Consider the following 20,575-nt stretch of genomic DNA (forward strand, 5'->3'; position numbering starts at 1 on the left):
AACTCGATCCCAGGATCCCGGGATCATGACCTGAGCCGAAGGCAGACGCTTAACGACTGAGCCACCCAGGCGCCCCCATGATTGCTTTTATCTTGTTCATGACTAAGTGCTGCTCTTTTGAGGGAGTTTTCCTCAGTATTTTACCCTGTAGGGTTATGTATGGGATTATTTGCTTAATACACCCTACTATCTTCCAGGAACCTTTCCACATTTAGTTCTTGACGGAGCTTGCATGTTCTTATGCCACTTCATGACCTGGTCACAGTTAACTGGTTCTGGAATAGACATCTGGCCCAATGATTCCCTTTCCCAAGATTTTTGGGTTTGGGACCTGATTAGTCAAACCTGTCTCTCTCAAGTGGCTAAAATTCTGAGATTTAAAACTTTAATGTTTCTGGTCACATTTCCTGCCATATTGTTCTGCAGGAAATAAAGCAAATTTCAAAGAAAAGCACAGATGAGAGACAGAGAGTTCTGCTGGTATCTTTGGTTTTTATACTTCTTGAATCTGACACATTCTTGCCCTTCCTGAAAGCTTGTTTTTTTTTTTGTGAAATACTCCAGCGTTCCTTTTCTAGTACCTTCCTTTTTTTTTTTTTTTTTGAGCTAGTTCAAATTGGGTTTCTATCTTTTAATTCCTCCAACCAACTACTGCTTGGGATTAGTCAGATTTCAGGATGCTATTTGGGGGAGCAGGGAATAAACTCCTAGTGGAAGAACAGGTTTTCTTATTCCTTTTCCTAAAGCCATAGTAGATATGGAATGGAGAGATCAGAGACTCAGGTATAGCCTCTAATTAGGTTGAATCACATGAATCTATCAATTCAAAACAGTTGAATTAGCAATTCATATGGTTCAACCTAACAGCTGGCTTTGGTTCAAGACTACTTAGTCCTATCTTCAATAGGAAAGAGGAGTCCTTGATGTGGCCATCCTGTCACTGGAGTTCTACACTGAGGTCAGAAAGCAAAGCCACTGCTAAAAATAAAGTACCACCTTGCCTTTCTTTGTTCTCTGATTCTGTGTCTCCCATGGGCATCTTGGGGAAAAGGTGGTCTTGTCCAAGAATTGGGTATTCCCAGGCTCCCTGTCCAATAAGATTATCACTATTTCAAATGCAAAGTAACTACTAATCATTAACTTACTCACTCTTTCAACTAACATTTATTGAGTTAGTTGTGTCAACCACTACACTAAGGACTATGATACAGAGACAAAGACAGAGTATCCCAGTCCCCAGAGTTTATTTTAGCTGGGGAGAACTACGTAAATCAACCAGTGTGATAAATGCCATGACAGTCACAGACTTAGTACACTAAGAAAACACAGAAGTCATAGTTGGCACCTAAGGGAGAGATCAGGGAGGAATCCACAATTACATGAATGAACTAATAAGTAAAATCTGATCACTTCTCATTACCTCTACTGTTACCATCCTGGTCTGATTCACCACCATCTCACATCTGGATTATTCCAACAGCCTTTTAAGTGGTCTCCTTGCTTCTACTCTTGTACCCTACTGAGCACAGATTGAACACAACAGCCAGTATGAATCAGTAAAAATAAAGTTACATCATGTCACCCCTCTGTTCAAAATCCTCCAATGGCTCCCAATTTCACTGAGCATAAAAGCCAAAAATCCTTATAAAGGTTTGTAAGGCTCCATATGTCCTGGCCCTGTTGTTTCTTTTACTTCATTTTCAATTACTTTGAACCCGTGACTCACTCCACTCTAGCCACCCTGATTTCCTTGCTATTCCTTCCACAAACTAGTAATGTTCCCACCATAGGCCCGTGGCAAGGGTTCCCTGGAGTGTACTACCTCCACGTACTCACAGTGACTCAGTTCTGATTCATCTTTGCTCGGATGTAACCTTTTTAATGAGGCTTAACCGTTTGCATTTCTTCCATCTGATTCCCTTTGTCTTCTTCTATAGCCACTTAATACCTTCTCTAACACTACAAATAAATTTGCTTATTTGTTATGTTTACTATCTGTCATCCCATTTATTCCCCACTTTTATGTTCAATGTGTAAAGCATAATTTTACCCATTTTCAAAATTCAAAGCATAATTTTACTATTTTAAATGATTATAGAGGTTTGTGGATAATATAGCTCTAGTGTTGGTCTTAACTATACTTTATTTGATGCTGGGTACTCAATTATAACACTGTTCCTACAAATACTAGTATTATAGGAGCATACTCTGGTGATAAGTGGAGATTATCAATATTAATATCTATTGGTTTTAGGATATGACTTGACTAGAAATTTTCTATTATGTGTACATGTAATTATAAACAAAAAGATACCATTCTTTCTTTTTTTTTTTTTTTTTCAAGATTTTATTTATTTATTTGACAGAGAGAGAGATCGTGAGAGCAAGAACACAAGCAGGGGGAGTGGGAGAGGGAGAAGCAGGCTTCCCACTGAGCAGGGAGCCCGATGTGGGGCTCGATACCAGAACTCTGGGATCATGACCTGAGACGTAGGCAGAGGCGTAATGACTGAGCCACGCAGGTGCCCCAACATACAATTATTTCTTAAAGGCACACACAAAGAACATAGGACTTCTATGATACAATCAGTCTCAGAATATCCGGTTTGGATAAAAGCATTACTTCCCATTAAATATGAAAACTTGTAAAAAAAAAAAAAAAAAAAAACTTGTATAACAGGATACTATAAAAGACAATATTTGAAAACATTAGTTTTGATTTAATTATTTAACTATAATTCAAAGAATTAAAAAGCTAGCTGCATTATAAGCAAATGATATGGTTTATCCTCACTACAATTCTTGAGGAGGTAATTAGTTCAGTAACTGTAATAACTCTAAAATAAAAAGCCTCCTTCCAGAGTTAACAGAACAAAAAGCATCAAGTTACAATGAGATAATCCTCTACAAATCTTTACACAGCATATGTTTAAATAATAAAAGTCGTTTGTGTACTTTTAGATGGTTTATGAAAATAACCAATCAATTCTGCAGACACAACATTATTTCGAAAGGAAATCTATGTGACTCATGATGCTTGTAGATACACAGAGACAAACCACACATATTTTATCAGTTTATTACAGTAAGCAAATAAGCGTGGAATGAGAGTGCACATAACTGTCTACTTAGCGCTTACTGAAACATTTATAAGAGCTGTTATCTCCCTAATAACAGACAGACAGCGTGCAATTTTAGAGAGGAGAAAAGCTTCATATTTTTTAACACTTCACTAAAAAGTAACTGAAGAGTGTAAAATGAAAAATACTCTGTGCAGTTAGCTGGTAATGGACCATATTATCAACTCAAGTTAGATTTATAGGATACAAACTAGTCACTAATAGTTATTTTATGACATAGCATGTCTGCTTTTTTTTGAGATTATTAAGATTAAAGTTGTAAAACTTCTTTTGAACATAGCCGTTCAAAATGATTGAATTATAAAATTTAAATGAGAATTGAAAAATAAAACATGGACTATCAAGTAAGTGCCTAAGAATAAACCTTATTCAACATTTGCTTTACTATTTCAAAGATAACACTTCCATGTAAAGCTTTATAAAAACAATGTTTTCCAGCTTTTTATGCTTTAATCCACATTTAGTCACTTAATCATGTTTAAGTATTATCAATCTATTCTGTTTTTGGACTTCAAAAATATGAAGATCTGCAGTATATAAAATGCTCTCTTTGTATCTGGTTTTGTTTGGCTTATTTTATAGCAGTATCTATTTAGATTTATGATTTATAAAATGACCGGAAAATATGTATTTTGTAATACATAATGTAAAAAAGAAATTTTTAGTGCCCTCTTCCATTATAACCAAGCTCAGAACCTTGCATTATCTTTGATACCCTCCCTACTTCCAACAATTAGTTGACAAGTTTGATGTCTTTTTTTTTTTTTTTTAAGATTTTATTTATTTATTTGAGAGAAAGAATGAGAGAGAGAGCATGAGAGGGGTGAGGGTCAGAGGGAGAAGCAGACTCCCTGCTGAGCAGGGAGCCCGATGCGGGACTCGATCCCAGGACTCCAGGATCATGACCTGAGCCGAAGGCAGTCGCTTAACCAACTGAGCCACCCAGGCGCCCAAGTTTGATGTCTCTTATATTCATTTCCTTCCTTGCTGTCCATCTACCACCAGCTTAGTTCAGGTCATCATTCATACTTGAAACATTAAAAAAAAATGTTTATTTAAAATAGCAAAAGTAACGCATGTTTCTTAAAAATAATTTCAAACTGTGTGGACAAATAAGTAAAATCTCTCTCAGATTGAACCATAATTAATAATTTGGTGTTCTTCTTTATCTTTTGCTCCCTTCTTACTTCTGCCTGCCCATGGAACTTGGTCTCCCTGTCTTTAGATTTCCTTGAACTCCAATCTGTACCACATAATCCTATAAAAATCATTTTCTGAGGTGCATGGGTGGCTCAGGCAGTTAAGCATCTGACTCTTGATTTTGGCTTAGGTCATGGTCTTAGTGTCGTGAGATTGAGCCCCACGTTGGGTTCCATGCTCAGGGAGATGGCTTGAGATTCTCTCCCTCTCTCCCTCTGCCCCCTGCCCCCCCACATGCTCTCGCTCTAAAATAAATCAATCTTAGGGCAAAAAACACATTTTCTTAAAGTGTACCTCCCTTATGTGCTCAGCAAACTCTGGTGGAAAGTGCCAGGCTTTGAAGCTACACAGACTAGAGCTGAAACCCTGGCTGTGCAATGTACTAACGCTTACCTAACTAACCCTATGACACTAGAAAAGTTAAACTCTAGGAACCTCAATTTTCACATCTGTGAAATGGGGAAACTACTGCCTATCTTTCAGGTTGTTGTAAACCTAGTCTGAACATTAAAACAAATTTGGAGGAGTGAAGGATCTGAGGAACATAAAAGGCCCAAGTAAGAAAGGTAAGATTTTAGAGTTGAAATAAGTGTGTGACTAAAATCCAGTACAGGTGAAAGTTACCAGAACTGAACAGATGAAGAGGCTGTGAGGTTACAGACGCACAGGTTGTTAATGATGTCTAAGATGCCAAGATTTTCAATGAATGTGGTTAGTGATGAAGAGATCTCAAGATGAGAATGACAAGGGAAGATGGTATAGTAAGATGGGATGGGCCCCTTAGGAGGAGGGAATGTGATGACAAGGGAATGACCCAGACGCAACAGTTGCTTCACACAAACAATCTTGCTGGTAATAAATGATTTCATCAAGGACAGAATTACAGAGTATTTTGAGTGAGGTCATGCTGAGAATATTTTCAATAGGACAGCAAGATCCAAATAGCGATTCCCAGAGAAAAACTAGGCTATATAACAGTACTTTGTAAAAGCAAATGAGAGAAATTGGTAGCTGTTCTACATATTTTACAGTTGGGACCACTGCATCTAAATACTGGCTTTGCTGCTTCCATTTAAATGAATTGTAACTTAGGGGACAGAGGGATATGGATCTCATCTAGGTGAAGTCCTAGAGGAAGGAAAAGAAGTATTTTAGTTGATGTACAAATTGGAAAGGCAGTATTATTATGGCTACTTTAATTTTAAATGTTTTTTAATTTTTAAAAAATATTTATTTTTGAGAGTGAGCAGGGGAACGGGGGAGAGGTAGAGTGAGTCATAAGCAGACTCCATGTGATGACAAGGGAATGACCAAGAGTCGGGCACTCAGCCTACTGTGCCACCCAGGCACCCCTATGGCTACTTTAATTTTAAATAAGAGGTCCCTCTAGGGATGCCTTCTTTGAATCTGATAGAGGGGAAAAGCATCCCTTTATATCATAGCTGCCAATCCGGTGTACCATAAATTGCTGAGGAATTCTGGACATAGGGTGAGGATGGGGAAATGGGTCCTTTGAGACCATAAGAACACACACATATTTTTTCTGATCTTTGCATAAATATTTTAAATTCTTCAGTGAGGAGGTAGGGATGGGAAGAAGAACTTGATTTATCACATAGGAACCATAGAGTCTTTGGAGTCCATGTCTGTGGTAGCAAAGCCCACTGATCACCCAGCCTTCTCTTTGTTAAGGTCACTTGACTATGAATTTTTCTGGATCAAGTCCTGGGATTGGGGTCTAGGTGATTGTACTCTGGCAGGGGTTCATGTATTTGCAAGTTATACCTAATTTTGACGGGTGAACCATTTTTCTTCAGAAGCAATGAAGGCTATGACTTCCTTATTGTCAGGCAGTTATGGTTGGCAGTTTTAAGAAAGAAAACACTAGATTTTACGTTAGAAGATGTTCAAGTTATTTGATGAGAAGAAAATCGTTTAATTTCTCTGAGCTTGAATTTGTAAAATAAAGGGTAACATACCTAATTCATTGGATTTTAAGAGGATATAGTGAGATACTGCATATGAATGTGTTTTGTAGATGAAAGTGTTCTTTAATTATTATTAAAGACAGTGTTTATTAGCACAAGTGAAAAAATAGTGGCAGAACTAAGATTAGAACTTAGTATTTTTAAGTGTCATTTCTGTCAAGCAATAAGCTACAATTCCTTTTTTAATAAATACAAAATACTCCTTATGATAAAGGAAAATAAAGATCAGTTGTGCAAACTAGTGGGGAGATTTTTTTTTTCTCTCCTTCAGAGAACTACAGGAAGTGGGAAGAACTAGTATTTATTATTTCTTTCCAAAGATTAATAATAATTGAGAAAACTATTTCAAATATGATCTTAATTGTGAATCAGCATCCTTAGTCAAAAGAACTTCTGAAAGCAAATAAAATGAGATTAGAATTATGTTTAAAATATCACTTCTTTAATAAACTAGGTATGTATGTAAAAGTGGATTTTAAGTGGTAATTTCATAAGCACATTAAAAAGCAAAAGAATCTCAAGAGAAGTCTGAATGCCATAACGTCAGAGGAAGACTACTAACGCTCTGACATATTTTACATTTTTTTATTTCATCAGTGGTACAGTATTAATAAAACCTCTAGTATCTATATTGCTATCTTCAGCACTGAAATTATAGAATCCCACTTTTATTCTAGTTATAAGGAATTAACTCAGAATTTGAACATGTTGAAAAGAACAATGCAGAATATCTCTTAAAAAAAAAAAAAAGTAATGAAGGTAACCTGAGGCAGCTGGATGGGACACTAGACCAGATGTCAAGAGACCTGAGTTACAGTTTCAACTCAGCCATACATTAGTGGTGAGATCTTAGCTAATTCACCACCTCACTTAGCTTCTGTTTTTCTCTTCTGTAAAATGGGGCTAATTATACATATCCTGTCTGTTTTACTGAGTTCTTACGAGTATAAAATGAGATTGTGTATGTGAAATTGATTTTTAAACTGTTCAAGAAAAGGCATTATTGGGATTATTAGTAAATTGAGTTTTCAGTCAACGTTAAAACATCAATCTGTCAGATAACATAAGGTCATCGGGTTAAAAGTACGTATCAAAAAGCTGAATCACCATTGGAGAGGGGCTTTTAAAACAATATCGCTGTATTTATTGATAGTACCATCCAAAGGCCTTTAAAAAAGTAATCCCTTCCCCCATGTCCTTTTTTTCTCTCTGTTAGTTGTGGGTGAAGAGGACTGTTCTCTAAAAGGTTTCTAAATGATGTTGATGTTAAAAAATATAGTATCACCATTTAACAGCCTTTTAAAGAACAGTCCCTAGTACGGTCTTTGTTAACAACTGAGGGAGGAAGGGACTATTTTTTTCAAAGGCTTTTAGAGGATGTTGTTAAAAGAATATATAGTGACATCATTTAAAAGCCTTTTAAATAATAGTTCTTCTTCCCTCCCAATTGTAATGTCCTTGGCTTTCATTTATTTTGTACTACAAGCTGAAAATGGACATGCCAACATATTACTGGCCACGGCAGGCATTTGTTGGATGGAGAACGATGTATTGCTTTTAAAAAGGTCACTGCCCAGAAATAAATCCAATTCTTCAAGAACACAGTACCATTTCTACACAGGATATTGCCCACCCACCTTATCACTGAGCTGTAGTACCTTTTGCTTGTTTTCTCTGAGTTTACTGAAGAAGATATCATGAAAACAGGAAAGAAGTCATTGCTAATCATTCTAAGATTTCCTGTGGCATGAATGTAGTCCTACCATCTATCCATCCACTTCGGCTTGAGTTAACTCTCCATCCAACTTACAACAAAATCTAACTTCAGCTCCCATTCTGTCTTTTATTAAACTATTTCTACCCACTATGCCTCTCATTTTAAACTTTACTCCACCAGGAGATAGCAGTGGACACTTAGGGTTCCTCTCCACATTCAGCTCCCAGGGACAGGAAATATTAAGTCAACCATTTGGTTTAAAACTTGTACAAAGTCAAATAGCCAATAAGGTTTGAGATAGGTTAGGTCTGATTATCTTTCACATAAAAAAGAACTAGCTCCAGGGGTATGATCACAGAATATGAAACAATTTTCCATCTCTTCTTGTGTTGAGTCTTTTCAGAAAACTGTCATCTTAAGAACAGGAATTCCTAGACCTAAAACACTTTGTGAAAAAATAAGCCTTTAAAAAGTCTAAAAGCACAGCTCTCTAAATACACTGTATCCCAATTCTAAATTTTAGTGTGCTCCTTACTTTTTGCCAATCTTGCACACAGAACTCACTTGTTAGTTCTTTATAATTTACCTAAGTCACAATAAATCATTATTTGTGATGTACCATAATAAATCATATGGTTTAAATATCAAACACTACCCTCAACACATCACTCAGTTCAAGCCCCAATTTATCCACCCAACTCTTCCTGATTTTAGCTCAATGAGACCCATTTTGGACTTCTGACCCCCTGAATTGTAGGATAATAATAAATTTGCAATGTTATCAACTACCCAGTTTCTAGTAATGTATTACAGCAGCAACAGGCAACTAATAAAGGTAATTTTGATGTCTAGTTAAAAACTACTGTTCTGAATTCTTGTGTCATAAAACTTATCCATGGAGTCTATAGCATATGTTTGTTTGCATGTATCTTTCAATGGCTGATCTATGATCTGAGAGGCATCAAAAATTCTGTTTCCTCTATAGTATATTCTCATTAGATTTAAGTTTCAACCGGCATAGACACTAATAAATTTGAGTGTCTCTTAAACCTGGATAGTTATTTGTTGGAATCATTTAGAGAACTGGTTTTTAAAAAAAATCCCTTCCCCTAAATATCCCTTACATTTTAATGATCACACTGAGTTGATTTTGATGAATCTGGTTAACTGATAGGTACTGAGAACCAATGAAAAAAAAAAAAAGAACTGTCTTCCAAAGGCTCCAATTTAATGCATTGCTTATTACACGAGACTGCCTCTTACTCTTTAGTATTTATCAGTCTTTCTGATAAAATTTGCATATACAAACATTTTATATAAGTTCTACAGAAGCAAAAGGGGATTATTATAAGTAGTACTATGTCTGTGACTAGTACTCAATGAGAACCATTTTGGACACAAAACGGGTGATGGGGCACAAAACAGAGAAGTTTCAACGGGGGAAAAGGAAGGAACAAGAGAAATATGAGAGGGTTGGGTGGGGCAGAACAAGTTTAGGATAATGAAAATCTAGGTTAGAGAGAGAGTGGGTAGGTATTATAAAAGCAATAATCCTAGAGAAACTCTTTTAAAATGTTACAATTTTTGGGGTGCCTGGGTGGCATAGTTGGGTGAATGGCCAGCTCTTGGTTTCAGCTTAGGTCATGATCTCAGGGTCAGGAGACTGAGACTCACATTGGGCTCCGTGCTCTGCACAGAGTCGGCTTGGGACTCTCTTTCCCTCTTCCTCTGCCTCTGCCCCTCCCCACCATGCTCTCTCTCTCTCTCTCTCAAATAAATAAATAAAATATTTAAAAAGTTACAATTTTTTCTAGAGTCGCCTTTCTCTGAAACAAGCACAATAAAAAAGTCAGATTTTTAATTTTGTTAAGATTTTATTTATTTGAGAGAGAGAGAGAAAGCGAGCACGAGCAGGGAGGAAGGGCAGAGGGAGAGTGAGAAGGAGAAGCAGATTCCCTGCTAAGCAGGGAGCCTGTTTTGGGACTGATCCCAGGATCCTGGGATCATGACCTGAGCTGAAGGCATACCCTTAACCGACTGAGCCACCCAAGCACCCAAAAGTCAGATTTTTTAAAAGGTTATATACACTTTGCAACCATTCATGTCAAAGTTAATGTTATAACTGCTGGGATATATAACGTGGGTAGTATACCCAAGGGTACTTATGCAACCAGGGCTATGTGGAAAAGTGGAACCACCAGAAATATAAGCAAATGCTGCTCAGAAAAAGTTCAATTCAAGTCTGTGTTTGTATGACAGAAACACATGGAGAATGGTAAAATGTCAGGGCACCTGGGTGGCTCAGCTGGTTAACATCTGACTCTTGATTTCGGCTTGGGTAATGAAGCCAGGGCTGTGGGATCGAGCCCCATGTCGGGCTCTGTGCTGGGCATGGAGCCTGCTTAAGATTCTCTCTCTCCCTCTGCCCCCTCCCACCTCTCCCTCTTAAAAAAAAAAAGGTAAAATGATTCTTGATGGAAATTCCACATGTATACATCATATTATAGACGGCATTCAGTATTATAATCCAAGATAAAAGGATTCTTCTCTGAAGATTTGGCAGCAGTAGTTATGCCTTCTATCAAGAACCCAAGGCACCTTCTACAAACCTGGACTACAGCTCTACTCATATATCACTGTACTCTTGTGTTTGTGGTTTCCATTTCTGTAAGACTCTTAAGATGTGCCTCAAAACTGTAACCATGGCTTACTTTTTTATTTGCTGCAGCTCATACCAAAATGTTGAGAATGTAGAAGATACTCCATTCATGTTTAGTAAAAGAAATATTCAAGTTCTAAAAAAAACTTTCACTAAGAAAGCCATAACCTCCAAAGTTTTTCCAGAAGCAAAGGAGAACTAGCTCCATCCACAGATACTAAGTTTGCAAAGAATGTAAAGGACATTAACCTATATTCACTATTTTACCCTAAGTATTCTTGGAGATCTGAGAGAACTGAGAAATTTCATACAATCATGATATGCAATTTTGATGTTTAATCTAACTCCTTCTTAGATGATTTCACTGCCTGTTGATATGTAATAGTATCTTTCGGTTGATAGTTTTGCAATAAGTATTGAACCCTGTATCTATAAAAATATACTCCTTAAATGCACATTGGTGAGTTTTAGAATATACATAATCTGGTCAAGTTTAAAAACAGGATACATTATGATTCCATGTTCCCATTTATAGAAAGACTGGTGAACTCATAATCTTCTCCAGATACACATCATTCTTTTAAAAATGAGTTGAAAGGCATGGATATCTAAGGAAGAAACAGTTAAAGTAAGCCATATATTAATTTTTGAGAATCTTCTTTAACAGTTTTACTTACTCTGTGAGTGTGTAAAATTAGCAAGGCATTCAAACTTGTTGGGTGGTACATTTATGGGTTTTAGCAAATGAAGCCATGTAAAATTTCGAAATCTTTTTTTTCCCAACAATCTGAGAACATTTCTGGTTAAAATCAAGTATGATAGAAGCTATAAGACCAAACTGTCAGTGGCTGACCTGTAGTCACAATCTACCTGTAATTACGCTCTTATGACTAAGTTGCTTGATACAATCCCAGAAGCAAAACCAAAACATGTATCCAAACATCTTTCTGGCACAAAACATGTCTCTGTCAAAAGTAATGTCTTAATTTCAAATTCATATTCAGAATCACTACTCTGAGCAACACTGCCACTGCACAAGGCCTGCATGAAGCTTCAAACTGCCTATTATGAGCTATCGACAAACCCAACATTTTATGAAGAGCCAGCCCCCCTTCCACACCGACATCCTCTGTACCCTGAGTAAATAACTAACAATTCATTTCCTAACCTTGACGTTACAGTCCAGCCTTTCCACTCTTCCTTTTTTTTTTTCTTCTTTCCAAACAAGTGACAAAGAACAAGGAAGCTGATTGAAGGGGTCCATTATGTATCAACTTAAAGAAAGGCAAAGTGATTGATGAAACTAGCAGTCACCTTCACTGCTAGCTACTGCACCTGTATCCTTTTTGTCAAATGACCTGAAAATCCTGCTGACAGTTTAACATTCACTACAAGGATACACAGTATGGGACTACAGTTTTCAATGTTTCTATTTGCAATGAAATCTTTAGCTATATAATTTGAAAACAAAGCTAAACTTTGTAATTTTCTAAGCTTTATGTTTTCTTTCTACCTAGTTTCTGATTGCTATCAACTTGCTTTGCAAAAATATTGTCATGGGGATGGATGGTAGGTAGTGTGTATGGGAGGTAACATGAATGCTTATTTTAAACTTTTATCTTTTTGAGTTTTCTTTTTGTTTGTTTGTTTTTTTTGGCAGAGACAAGACTCTTAACAGGATTCCTTCTGCCAAATTAGCTAATGAATTACAACTAATTAGATTGCTAGAAGAGGAATTTATGATTTCTCATTTTTTTCCTCTATGGGGTAGTCAGTATCTCAAAAAGTAATTATTAATTAAAATTAAAAGTAAAAATGCAGCACTCTAAAAACAGAAACATTTTACCTAAAACAACCTAAAATTTGTCTCTCAACTCTGAACAGGTGATGGGCTGAGTGAATTCACTGGATAACCAAGTAACTAAGAATTTCTTCTATGGATGGATAAAAGTTTTCCCAAATTAAAGAACTCATGATATTTCCTTATAGCAGTGAAGTCAATCACAACCTGTGTTAGAAATAAAAATTTCACTAGGCAACAGTGACATACTTGAGATCCAGCAAAATCTCAAAAGAAGCCACAGTTCTCTGTGTGGACATAGGACCATTTCCTCCGGGCATTTATTACCTGTTAAAAACCAATCTTTTGGTGAGTGGCAGTTCAGGGTTTTTGAGAGCAAGCTGCAATATTTCTTCAGGTCTGCAGAGTCATAATTAAAGCTGAACTGAGCGGAATTGGAGAGGGAAGGTCAGCGAGGTGCCGTATGAGAGATGAGGCTGGACTGATGGGCACCAAATGAACAAATTATGATGGGCCCCACTCAATGTGATGAGGTCAAATGCTTGTTTCTACCCACTGACAGTTCAATTTCCCTGAAATGTCTCTCGGTTCTCTATGAGCTAATTATGAATGAAAAGTTATCAACTGCCCACGCTAAAGGGGGCTTAAATACTATTTTGTGGAGTTCTTAATGTCAAAATATTGTTCAAAACAGCATGCTGTCCCACTCCAAATACAATGTGTGGGTTAATATAAATACCAGTGCAACACTATCAATTTTACCCAGGCTTCCCACAATGTATACATAAAGCAAGTTCTCTAGCACTTGTCACCTTAACAAAAACAAACAACAAAAAAAAATCATTTTATCAAGTAAATCTATATTATGCTTACAACTCATTTCCACGGTAATAAAAGTACAGTGCTTACAGTTTTGCATATCACGGGCTACATAATCTTCAAATAGCACTAGATATTTTTCCAGAAACAAGGCTATTGGATTATTAGCTTCTAGGCATCAATACTTAGATTTATCCCAGCATACAGATTGATTATACTAAATCAGCTCAAGAGTGACTGACAAAATGTAAACTCCTTTTATGGAACCTCATTTTTTAAGGGATAATTTTCCACAGCCTATATTCACAATGGACAATTATTTTCTCTGTAACTATAAGCCTGTGTACGAGTTCTCTGTGAATCCTGTGCAGATGATATGATAGAATTTAGGATTCAACTAATTAAAAAATGTATATGGCTTCAATTACACTAATACAAACTAGCTGAAAGTGATAATATTTGTTGAAGCCCTACTATGTGCCAGCCACTCACTATAAAAGGAACTTTCACATGAGGATATTTAACACAGTAAGCAGTCTGGTAGTTTCCTAGCAACACACGACTCCTATAAAAGCCTGGATGATCAGGACACTTCCTGAGGTTCAAGGATACATCAAACCAAAAATAAGGTAATATGATCTGCATAAAATAAAATACAGAACTGAGAAATTTTAAGAAAAATATTAAATTTGTAAACATAATGTACCTGAAAATGATATGTCTACTTTATTATCACCAGATGAAAAGGAGTTTCAGGAATAGCCTCTAATAAGAAAAAAAAGATTTAGGGTATAAACATAAGAAGTACTTGGTGAGAATGTAGCAGAGAAAGGGAAAGATCAATTCTGAATCATGTAAGGACAAACGGACATCAAAAAATGAGACTGAAGTAGGGAAAATTTTTTGCCATTTAATATCATATGTAGATATATATATATATATATATACACACACATGTATATTTTTGGCAACTTCCTAATAATGAAAAAGTTTTTAATGTTAACCATTATTTATACATGTGACATAATATGCTTAAACAATATCATTTTATATGATTCCGTAAGAAGTACTATCTTACATATTCATGTTTAGAGATCACAATTTAATTCGTTCATTAAAGGGCCCTTTCTGGAAGTTGATTTTTTCTAATTCTTATTGTAATTGCATTGTTCTAATCTTGTATTATAAAGGCAGCTGCTTGCCGATCATTTGTACTTTCCTCGTTAATCCTGACTCAGTAAATTAACCTTTAATTACAGCCGTTAAAATTGAAATGAGCCTCTTGTCTAGCTGGGGCTGCCCCCTTTCAGTGCATGATTCTGATGAAAATTTTTAGGGTCAATGAATATGTCCCATGTCATGTCTGATAGCTGCTAAAGATGTGAGGAGGTAAATGTTACCTTAGAAAGATGTGCTTTAAATTTTTAGGAGATCTGTTCTATTGACAGGAACATAAAATAAAAACGGTATTTTTAGTTTCTCAGTTTACCATGCTGTATTTTTAGCCAAATGAAGATAGCATTTAAGAAATATAAAGAATGGGTTGTTAAGATACACTGAGTCCAATAATTTAAAGCAGTAACTTAATTCTCCATTTTATTGTCTTAAACACTACATGCTAAAGACTATGAGGACATGTAAGGAGCACAGCTACTTTTCAGTTATGTGCTGGATAGGAATAGTTTTCTCAGTGATGTAACAAACTAACAAATTAATAATATAGTCCTCAAACTGACATCAGTGGGACTGGATTCTATCATGAGATTACGCCAGAAAACAGGAAAAGATTAATTTCATTCATTTAACACACTTTTGATGAGCACCTATTATGTATCAAGCACTGGGAATAAAAAGGCCAATAAATAGGCCCTGTCCTATTTTCCAGAGACTCAGAGACTAAGTCTTATTAGATCTACAGTACATCTCTAATATAAAAGATAAGGCACCTTTCCCCTATGCTGACAATGATTTTACTAAAGTCACTGGCACCCCTCCATTTAATTTCCCACAGATTTTAAGATATTTAGTATTGGAAGGGAACTTAAAAAAACAATCTATTACAGTCTTCTAATTTCACAGATGACAATTTGAACTGAAGTCAAATTCTGATGTACTAGTTTAAATTTACAAGATGACTTTGCCAGGTTACATACTCTACGAGGCATGGATGTTAAAGCTTCACAGTGAAAACGTGAAATAAATGAGTTTCTGACATTATGTTAAAAACATTTCATTACGAAAACTTTCAAATGTACACAAAAGTAGAGAGAAATAAAATGAACAGCTAGTTACTCATAAGTAGGTTTAAAAAATTTTCAACATCTGTCCAAATTATAATCCAACCCTTTACTCAACTTCTGATTTAAAAGCAAATTCCAAATATGATCTAATTTCATCAAGAAATAGTTTGGTTAGTTTATCTAACAGATAAAGACTCTTAAAGGAAACTTCAATACTATTATTACATTAAAAAAACAATTCCCCTAATTTCATGTAAAATACAGTGTTCACATTTCCTTGACTATCATACATGTCTTTTCAGAGCTGGTTTGCTTGTATAAGGATTCAAACAAGATAGACATTTGGTTGGTATCTCTCTTAATCTAAATTATGCATTTTAAAGGAAAACTTACTGATATTTTGTTTGTGTGTGTGTGCGTGCAGAATTGTAAAACATATCTTCAGTATTAATTTAACATTTGGGGGAGATATTTATACATTCAGTAATGTGGAACAGCTGCAAATTTAAAGAAATAACCCTTATGGATAGGCCTATAAAGCTGTCTGTAATTACATTCCTGAATGATTTGAATAATAGTGTGTCTGATATATTCTAAGATAAGTGGCTTTTACTTTTCTTTGATATTAGGGTCATATACTGTACTTATCTATTTTTATTCCATGCTCTCTTCTCTCTGGTAATAAATTAATTTTTTATCATTAGTTGGGCATGTGTCCTATAGTTTAATTCATTTTCTTCTCCTCTGAAGAGAAACAAAGTTTATTTCAGCATCACAATAATCCATGTTCAGTTCCGGTTTCTCATGTTAAAATATTTAATACTACTAATATAATTTTTTTTTAAAGATTTTATTTATTTATTTGACAGAGAGAGACAGCAAGAGCAGGAATACAAGCAGGGGGAGTGGGAGAGGGAGAAGCAGGCCTCCCGCTGAGCAGGGAGCCCGATGTGGGACTCGATCCCAGGACCCTGGGATCATGACCTGAGCTGAAGGCAGACGCTTAACGACTGAGCCACCCAGGCGCCCTACTAATATAAATGTTTTATACCATGTCCCACCCTATGTTCATAAAATTTTTGACAAGCCTTTTAAAGAGGAACAAAAGTAACAGAAGTTAACTTGGCTGATGTATGATTAAATAATAATTAATACACGACTGGCTAATGCATAATAATCTAAGGTAACTGAAAGCTTAAAAAAAGTATATTTCACTGCATATACCACAAATTCAACATAAGCAACAAAATTTGAAATGTACTAGTTGATAGTAACACAAAGTTCAATCAACTCTGGATGTATAAAATAAAACTGCTGTTAAAGATTCAATCTTTTTTTAAATGAATGATATTTTAAAAACCTCATTTACTATTATAGTACATTTAATTATAATAAATAGAAGCTAGAACCTATAATCTTGGAAAAGAAGTCAGTAGATGTTCAGGGAACTGTCTCAGCTCTGAAAAGAGTGAACCTATAGCAAATGAAAGGAACTACTCACCACAAAGTAGAAAGAAGAGGAAAAGAAAGGCCCAAGGCTTTCTTTACCATCACCTCTTTAATCCCTCAATTTCTTGCAGATTTATACTACGTATTTTCTCTATTCTGATGGGTCATCTGTTTTCTCTGGGTCACAATCATTACTATTACTAGTTCATTAATTAGCATCTTATATATTGGATTTTTTAATTGTAGATAACTTTATTATGATATCGACAAAGCATTATAAAAGTATTATCCACCAGTCAGGACTTAGATTGGCATATATTTACTTAAGCCAAATAAAAAATATTTTCCAATAAAAACCCTGCAACTAAAAATTAGTAACAATCTCTTTTTTTAAAAAGTGGCTCCTCTTAATAATGTAGAACAGGGAGAGATGATAATGGTCTGGTATTAACTATGAGACCTCTGAAGTAGTGCAGAAATAAAAAGATGAAGCAGTAGTATGACACACCTTTAAAGTTTAATTTAAAAATTAAAGCAACTCATACCCAGAGGAGAACTGAATGAAAGAATAAGATGGGACATGGCTAGGCAATGGAAGCACAAAATACTGTCAAACTTTAATTAAAAAATGTTTTCAATTTAAGCAGACCCAGGCCAATGATTTTTCATTATTTTTACCACAGTTCCATGACTACTGACATTTTCATCAGAACAAATAAAGGATTTTCCCCAAATTTAAAATGACAAAATTATTTTTAATTTTGACTTATAATTTCCTCCTCCTCTAAACTTAACGTAATTTGGTCTTAGCTGGCCTCATCTCTTAACCTGGAACTCGAACACACCGTAAGTGTTTAAAATGTAAAAAATAAATGTTTTTTAAAAGATAGTTCTTCCACCATATTAGAAAACAAACTTTATCATAGATACACTATTTGTTTTGGGAATGAGACCACATATTCATGAAATGTCTGGTGCATAACTCAGTAAATGCTGTTATCAATAAAGACCTCCTCAAAGCATTTTGCCCTTGCAGACAATGAAAAGAAAGCTGGTGCTCTGGCAGACCAAGACAAGCTGACTGGCAAGCAAAACTAAAATGCCTTAACCTAGCATTAAAGAGAGGGAGAGAGAGAGAGATCTACTTAAGACAAAAGTCCACTTAAGAGAAACAGAAATCAACTTCAATTACAACTGTCATCATTACAATATGCAATTATCCTAATAATTCTCAACTCTGTTTAGTAAATTTCACACTGGGTAAACCAGATTCTGCTTCATGAATTATGGTTTGTTTTTTCTTCATATTGTTTTAAAACATACTGTAACCTGCACACCAAAAGCAGGTCTGACAGTCACGCTTCTCTATTTTCCAACTAAGTTCCTGTAACACAAGCAGCGTCAGGACCTCATCCCTAATCATGGACAGTTATAGCTTCATTAGTTGCCAATCTCTGTCAACAGCAAAAGCTACAAGCTTAGTTGCCAGCCATTTTTTTTTTTTTATATTCCTTAGATAAGGAACTTGACGGAACTAATGATAAACATTTACTTCAGATGAGGAATTTGGTTTATGTATTAAAGAAAAAAAATGCCTTTTCTTTGCCTCATTCTGCCTGCCCTAATTAAAGTGCATTACATGGGATTCCTTATTCCTACCCTTCAGCTTGAAAATCCTTGAAGGGATGGGCGGGGGAGACTTTAGTTAATGGCTTCTTGGTCATAATGACAACCTTAAGGCCTTTCTTTTGCTGGTCACAGTAAACTCCAGGCTGGCGACCTATCACAACTCCCCCTGACCTTAGTTTAATGTTACTGTTGCCACTGTCTTCACCCGAGCATCATGAGACTTTATTCCATCATTAAGTGAGGAAGTGATGTTTCACAGAGGCAATTCAAGGAAAGCAGATGGTGAATAGCATGGACTGCGAAAATTAGCCTTCTACTTCTTGTCAAAGAGGAAAAGCAGTTTAGATACCTAAATTTTAAAGTCTGTTAAATGTCGGGGTGCCTGGGTGGCTCAGATGGTTAAGCGTCTGCCTTCGGCTCAGGTCATGATCCCAGGGTCCTGGGATCGAGCCCCGCATCGGGCTCTCTGCTCCTTGGGAGCCTGCTTCTCCCTCTCTGTCTGCCTCTCCCCCTGCTCATGCTCTCTCTTTCTGTCTGTATCTCTGCGTCTCAAATGAATAAATAAAATCTTAAAAAAAAAAAAAAAAAGTCTGTTAAATGTCAAAAGTAACTCTCATTAGATTTTCAGTTGTAATAGTACAGAGGGAGATAGGTTGGGCTGTGGAGTGTAGCCAATGTAAAATCAGAGAAGTAATGACAAAAAATGACAACCTGTATCTGAAGAAATTCCCAAACGGGAAAAACTATGTTACACAATTAAACCACCTGGTATTAATGCATACCTTTGAGGAGATTTTTTGTTAAGTCCTTACTCAACTGTAAACTCCCTGAGGGCAGAAACCTAGCTCAACTTGTTTACTGTTATCTTTGGCACCTGCCTCATATTCTGGCCTGAATAAATACTTGTTGATTGAATGAAACATTTACTGGCCCATATGTAGTAAGGAATTTGGTCTCCTCAAAGAGAGATCTGGACTTTGTCCTAGCTCTTGAGAGGTAATTTCTAAACCCTTGGAATTTCCTAAGTGATAGGAGTGTCTTTAATTAGTCACGGTGAGCCCTTAGAGGACCACAACTGATGGCTGCTCCCAAGGAAGTGATTCACAGTGGGCTCCTAGACCACTCACGCTAAGCGGATACTCTGTGCATCCTGCCATACCTTGATGCTAGTTGGGTAAACCTGAAAGCTGGGAATGTGAAACCCACCCAGGATACTGGTTTCTCCCTTTGGTTGGTTCTATTTTGTATCCTATTGCTACAGTAAGACTGAATCTTAAGTATAGTGCTTTCCTGAGTTCTGCGAATGTTCTAGTGAATTATCAAACCTGAGGGTAGTTTCAGGAAACCCTGAAACCTGCAGCTGACCTCCGCAGTCTTGGGTCAATTTAGCAGTGGGCAGGACTGTGCCTCTAACGTGGAGTTTGGCTAACTCCACGTAGCATATTGTATCAAACAGGGTTTTCTTGTTGCAACTCTGGTTTCTTTCATGGACTGTTGGTGGAATTACTTAGCATTCCTCAATTTACTGCCTTGTTTTCCATAATGATCACTTTTTGAATGAATCTTCCCCTTAACTCTGGGGACTGTGATCCATGAAGATCAAATCACTAATATTAGAGCAGCTAAGTCAGTGCTTCCTCACTAACGTACCACAGAGGTGAGAGGTGTGCTGTGCTGCTGACCCTGCCATTAGCCCTCAGGAACGCCAGGCAGGGCCTGTGGTGGAGCTTCTAGGCTGGGTGCCTCCCGCCTCCTGCAGTAGCTCTCTGTTTACCCCAGAGCACACTACAACTATTATCACTCTTCCGTATGTACCGTAACATGAAAAGATTGGAAAGCAGCAAGTTAAGGAGTCATTACTCCAATTTTCCCATGTCAGTATGTCACCAACATAACTTTTCCAACATCAGACTCGGTTACTCCAACCTAGCTA

The 20,575-nt window shown here is 36.3% G+C and overlaps 1 protein-coding gene across 10 annotated transcripts in view; it reads right to left on the reverse strand.

Annotated features, from left to right (window-relative positions):
* AP3B1 (adaptor related protein complex 3 subunit beta 1) overlaps nucleotides 1-20,575 on the reverse strand; it is a 321,148-nt gene that overhangs the window by 98,101 nt on the left and 202,472 nt on the right. The window contains exon 23 of one of the 10 annotated variants that reach the window (XM_045896989.3): nucleotides 14,042-14,089. The exons of the other annotated variants lie outside the window; for them this stretch is intronic. Coding sequence (XP_045752945.2) covers nucleotides 14,057-14,089 — 33 coding nt within the window. The 3' untranslated portion in view covers nucleotides 14,042-14,056. Of the gene's footprint in view, nucleotides 1-14,041; nucleotides 14,090-20,575 lie in introns of those variants that run through there. 10 annotated transcript variants of the gene reach the window in all.

The sequence above is a fragment of the Mirounga angustirostris genome, unplaced genomic scaffold (assembly GCF_029215605.1).
Source record: "Mirounga angustirostris isolate CCGP_5_RB_7025 unplaced genomic scaffold, mMirAng1.0.hap1 SCAF_7, whole genome shotgun sequence".
NCBI classification, from domain to species: domain Eukaryota; kingdom Metazoa; phylum Chordata; class Mammalia; order Carnivora; family Phocidae; genus Mirounga; species Mirounga angustirostris.